Here is a 4,723-nt window from a genome sequence, read left to right as displayed (position 1 = left end):
AATTTTTCATCTACTTTATTGTTGCACATACATTCATCAAAGTAAGAGAATCATGGATAAACTGGCACTTAGACCCGAGTCTAACAAAGGGCAGAAGAGTGTAACTACAGTTAGGTAACATACAGACAGGACAGATGTAATGTTAATCAATCTACATGTAAAAGGTAGTGAAGATGTCTGTTGCTTTACACCATGAACATTTTCATGTTCCCTAACACAGCCTCCTTTTGTAAAATGTAAAACTTTACTTTTAGACTGGATTGAAAGATTTCACTCTGTCTTTAATGTGATGAATCACATACGTCATATCACTGGTCTCAATTACATGAGCCGAAATGACAACGCATGACCAGATCTGTAGAATGAGCTGAACATCAGCTTGTTCCCGTAACTGTCCAGACCTGTATAGGAACTATGTCATGTGGAATAAATTAAGCACATATAAAATAGAGCTAAAGTATATATATATTTAATATATATATATATGATGTGTGCACTTTGGAAGAAGAAATTAGTGTGTACAATAAAAACGGCAATAAAGAAGCATACATTCAGTATTCACAAATAAGGCAGGTGACTGGAGTTACAGGCTTTGGTATTAAGACACAATGTGGCAGTCCTCTGCAGTACAGACAGACATTATGTGTGAGGACACAAATCAGAGACTCTGGTGACACCCCCCCCACTGACAGGACGTCACACTGACATTCATTCTTTCGGAAAGTGGATTTCTGCTGTCAAAACTTGTAGCAGTACCAACAAGGTAATTTTAAGTTTGTGATGGAAGGTCCAGCGGTCCCTCTTCTAGTAGGGGTGTCAAAGTTCACAGCTCCTGTGTCTGTAAGCCTCTGCCCTGCTCTAGCATCCTTTAGCAAGGCACTCATGCTCTTTGAGTTCCAGGTAAGAGTGACCCTCATGTTTGACCTTTTTGTGGAAGGGGGTTAAACACAGCTCACAGTTGCGGATGGACGAACATCACAACATTCTGACTGCAATAGGCTGCACTGATCACTCAGATAGAAACCACAGGGCCTGGATAGGGCTCCCCACCACACCAGAAGTCGTCTGGCTGAGGGACTTCAAGTAGCCATGTCTCCTCTTCTTTCTCCTTATCCTCTCCCTGCTGCGCCTCGTTTATCTTGCCATCCATTTCCCTGTCTAACACAGTTTGCAGGATTTTGTAATAGTGACAGTCCCGCCCGTCATCTGGATTGTACGGCGGTGCCAGGATATCCAGGAAAGCAGCCGGCCCTTCCACTGCATCGATCTGGTGGAGGTTATCCCTCAGAGGAGTGAGGAGGCACGGCCCGCTGTTCTCTGAGTACTCGGCGACTGATCGCAGGGTGGAGCGCCAAAGGGAAGCCGTCTGAAGCGGGGCCAGTGGTGGATCAAAATGAGGTGGGACGGAGCTGACAGTCAAGTTATCCTCCAGTTTATCGAAGCAGCGGACGCTCACCTTCCCGTAGAGAACCTGAACCAGAGACAGGACACAGGAGTTTCAGATTGATTAGTGTCTGATTAATATCTTCTCAAGACTTCTGCAGATATTTCTCAAACAGATATTTTCAACCCTAAATCCAAGCAACCTTCATTTACATGATATCTCCGTCCAGACAAGAACACAAAACGCCTACAAATGCTCAAACGAGCATGCCAGGCCTGTAGGTGTTGATAAAGAATATCAACCATCAGTCAAACATAAGGGGAATACACTGTGGCTCAAGAATTCAACGCATGTCAATGTCAGTAATGTGGCAGAGTGATGCTAAATTTGGCTGCAAACTCGAAATTGGATCTAACAGTGCTAACCAAACGTAGAGAAAGGCACATATAGCCACTGCTATTATTGTTGTTGAATAAAACATTTGCTTCCTATGGCGAGGCAAATCACAGAAGGGCTTTGCGGGGAGTTCAACTTCGGTGAACTTTGACCCACGATATTCCCTATGATGAGGGAGCAGGCCTTCCGTGTGGACAGGGCGTAAGTCACATGACAAACCACGTGCATAGGAAGAACACTATATGGACAATGTTACCACATTAAAGGGAAAGTTTACCAAAAATTGAAATGCACTCATCACCCACCCACCACTATGCTGATGGAGGGGTGGGTGAGGGGTTTGACTCCACAAAACACTTCTGGAGTCTCATGGGTAAACAGTTTTGCAACCAAATCGAAAACAATGGAAGTAAATGGTGACCAAAGCTTCAGCCTCTATACTGCTCATGTGTTGCATTATGTTTTTTTCTGTTGTTTTTCTTTATGTTTGAAACTTAAATTTACCCCTGAGACTCCAGAAGTGTTTTGTGGACTATCCCTCTGATATAAAAGCTGCTCTCAACAGTTTGCCTTCAAGACGATTCCACAAAATAAACTGATAACGTGAGATCACCGGGTTGATTTCATGTTTCTGTGGAGCGACTTCCAAAGAAAAAATGCAAATTAAACAAATTACCCGGAATAAATGACAAACAGTGAAGCTGCTGGAGCTTTGTGTGCATTAGAGGTGGTCTTTAGTTGACGGTGAACTGTCTGCACACATCTGTGACCCTAGACAATGATGTCAGGGAGGATCAGACACATCTGTGCTCTGATATAATATAGACAACTTGATGTTAATCAGAAATGCAAAGGTCACAAATTCAAACAGTACAACTTCATCTATGAACAGTTTCCTGAAGCTAAAGAAATGGTCCCACTCCTCAGGGTTTTTAACTCTTTCGAACACAAGTCACCTAACAGACAGAGTGTGTGTGTGTGGAGCCACAACACAGCAGACATGAGGCGGTGTAAAGACCTTGAGCATCCCGTTCATGTCCGGGTGGTCGTGCAGCGGTATGGAGGCGCCAGGCCTCAGCAGGAACACCCCCATGCTGAACACGTCCGTCTCGCAGATGTGCATGTAGGTGACCGGGGGGCTCTGGAGCCCCGCCGCCCCGGAGCTGGGCTTGCCTTCCCGGGGAGCGATTTTCAGGTCCGCCGCCCGCACCGCAGTCACCAGCGAGATGAGCTCGCTCTGTGTGTCCGCCACGTCGACCGAAGACTTGAGTCCCCTGTAGGTGATGCAGGCCTGCTTCGCTATCTTTTGGATCAGAGGAGTTTTGTTGTCCCGCGGCATTCTGGCTGCGGGTGAGGACAACTAACGGTTATCGGTGTGTCCCTGGCTCCGACGCAAACACGAGGAATCAAAGCCCGTGAAACCTCCAGCGTCAGCAGGTTCCCTCCGGGGCAGGTCGGCGGACGCTCACAGCAGACGAGGGTGTTGTTTTTATCAAATGAAGACGTGTTTCATTGTGATATCGTCTGATTCCAGCCCCAGATGAGAGCCTCCCCGCGGTCATTTTCCACCGTCTTCCCCTCTTTCGTGTTCACTGAGCAGGCGCAGGAGGCCGAGAGCAACCTGGGATGTGTAGTTTTATCTGGAAGTATCATCTCTACATCTCATTAACATTCCCATGATAAGTGGAGAACTGTGTGATCAGACTATGACAGACATGTTTCTGTGATTATACATGATTAGAGCATATACCAACAAACTCAATAAATTAGATATATAACATGGTCAGCATATCATGGAGACTACATTTCCCAGAGGTCCTAAGGAGGAAACAGAGCTGCAGAGGGGAAGGCCACACAGGCCATTGAACTCCAGGGCTGATGTTTGAATTGTCTTTTTGTTCAGGCAGGTTTGATACCTGGGAGAAGTTTGCATGTGGGTAATGTTGTGAAAATGTTCTATTTTAACACAAACAGGGTTATTTTTATTAAACTGAAACAATCATTTTTGTTGCTTAAATCTTGACCAACTGCAACTGAGAAGTGAAACCATACAGCCTGAAGGAAAGTTCCAACAACCACAGGCTCCACCTCGGTAAAATGACCAGGAAGAACAAAGTTTATTTAGTGTGTACTCCCTATTAGTCTATTTACACCTGCTTTGCATACTTTTTGGATCATTGAATCCGACACAGTGTGACCACATACAATAATACAAACCCACCTGTTCACACAGGCCTTTGGTCACTCAAACCACTGTACAGTACAGTTTTGCCATTCAAACACATGATGGTGACATGCAGCTGCTTTTACCCATTAAGGTAACAAAGATATGTGTTTCTTGGAGGTCACTAAATCAAATGCAATGGGGAATATGTCATTACAAACAAAACGATCTCACACAAAATTGACCCAAGTGACGGGAGATCTGTGGTTTACCTGTGCAAAGCTGTGTGTCAACAGAGCACCCTCTACTGACCAGGATTGGACACTAAAAAGGTCTCTGGTTTATTTATTTTCTTGTCATGTAGCCTAAAAGGTATTAAATATATCCAACACTGCAGGAAACCTCAACCATAAAAATGAATGTGGTCATTTTATTGTCCTTATATCTACCACGTACAGGCCCCAATTGATTATCTGTTAATTACAATCAAATGTTTACTGCCAAAGTTCAGTAGGGAATTTTGATTCATTACTTTGTGCCAATATTGTGAAATTTTAAGGGATTATTCATATTCCATTGGCTGTCATAAATTCATCATCACTGTAAAAAAAAGAAAAAGTTGGGGGAAACCAAAAAATTCAAGGCAACCTACTGCCATACAACTTTCAATCTCAAGTTTACTGTGCCAACTAATTAAGTTTTGTTCAAATAATTATATTTCACAATCATAAAAAAACTATTTTTGAGTTCTACATACTAAGAAAATAAGCATCACTAAC

The 4,723-nt window shown here is 43.7% G+C and overlaps 1 protein-coding gene across 1 annotated transcript; it reads right to left on the bottom strand.

The window, feature by feature from the left end:
• adoa (2-aminoethanethiol (cysteamine) dioxygenase a) lies at positions 1-3,361 on the bottom strand. Its single transcript, XM_053413544.1, has 2 exons — positions 2,799-3,361; positions 1-1,471 (listed from the first exon to the last, which is right to left on the bottom strand). The coding sequence occupies exons 1-2, from the start codon at positions 3,117-3,119 to the stop codon at positions 1,013-1,015; spliced, it is 780 nt and encodes a 259-aa protein (XP_053269519.1). The 5' UTR covers positions 3,120-3,361; the 3' UTR covers positions 1-1,012.
• Between the last annotated feature and the right edge of the window lie 1,362 nt (positions 3,362-4,723).

This window comes from Pleuronectes platessa, chromosome 21 (genome assembly GCF_947347685.1).
Source record: "Pleuronectes platessa chromosome 21, fPlePla1.1, whole genome shotgun sequence".
Taxonomy (NCBI): Eukaryota; Metazoa; Chordata; class Actinopteri; order Pleuronectiformes; family Pleuronectidae; genus Pleuronectes; species Pleuronectes platessa.
The sequence above is the reverse complement of the archived record's forward strand: the minus strand, read 5'-3'. Positions and strand labels throughout refer to the sequence as shown.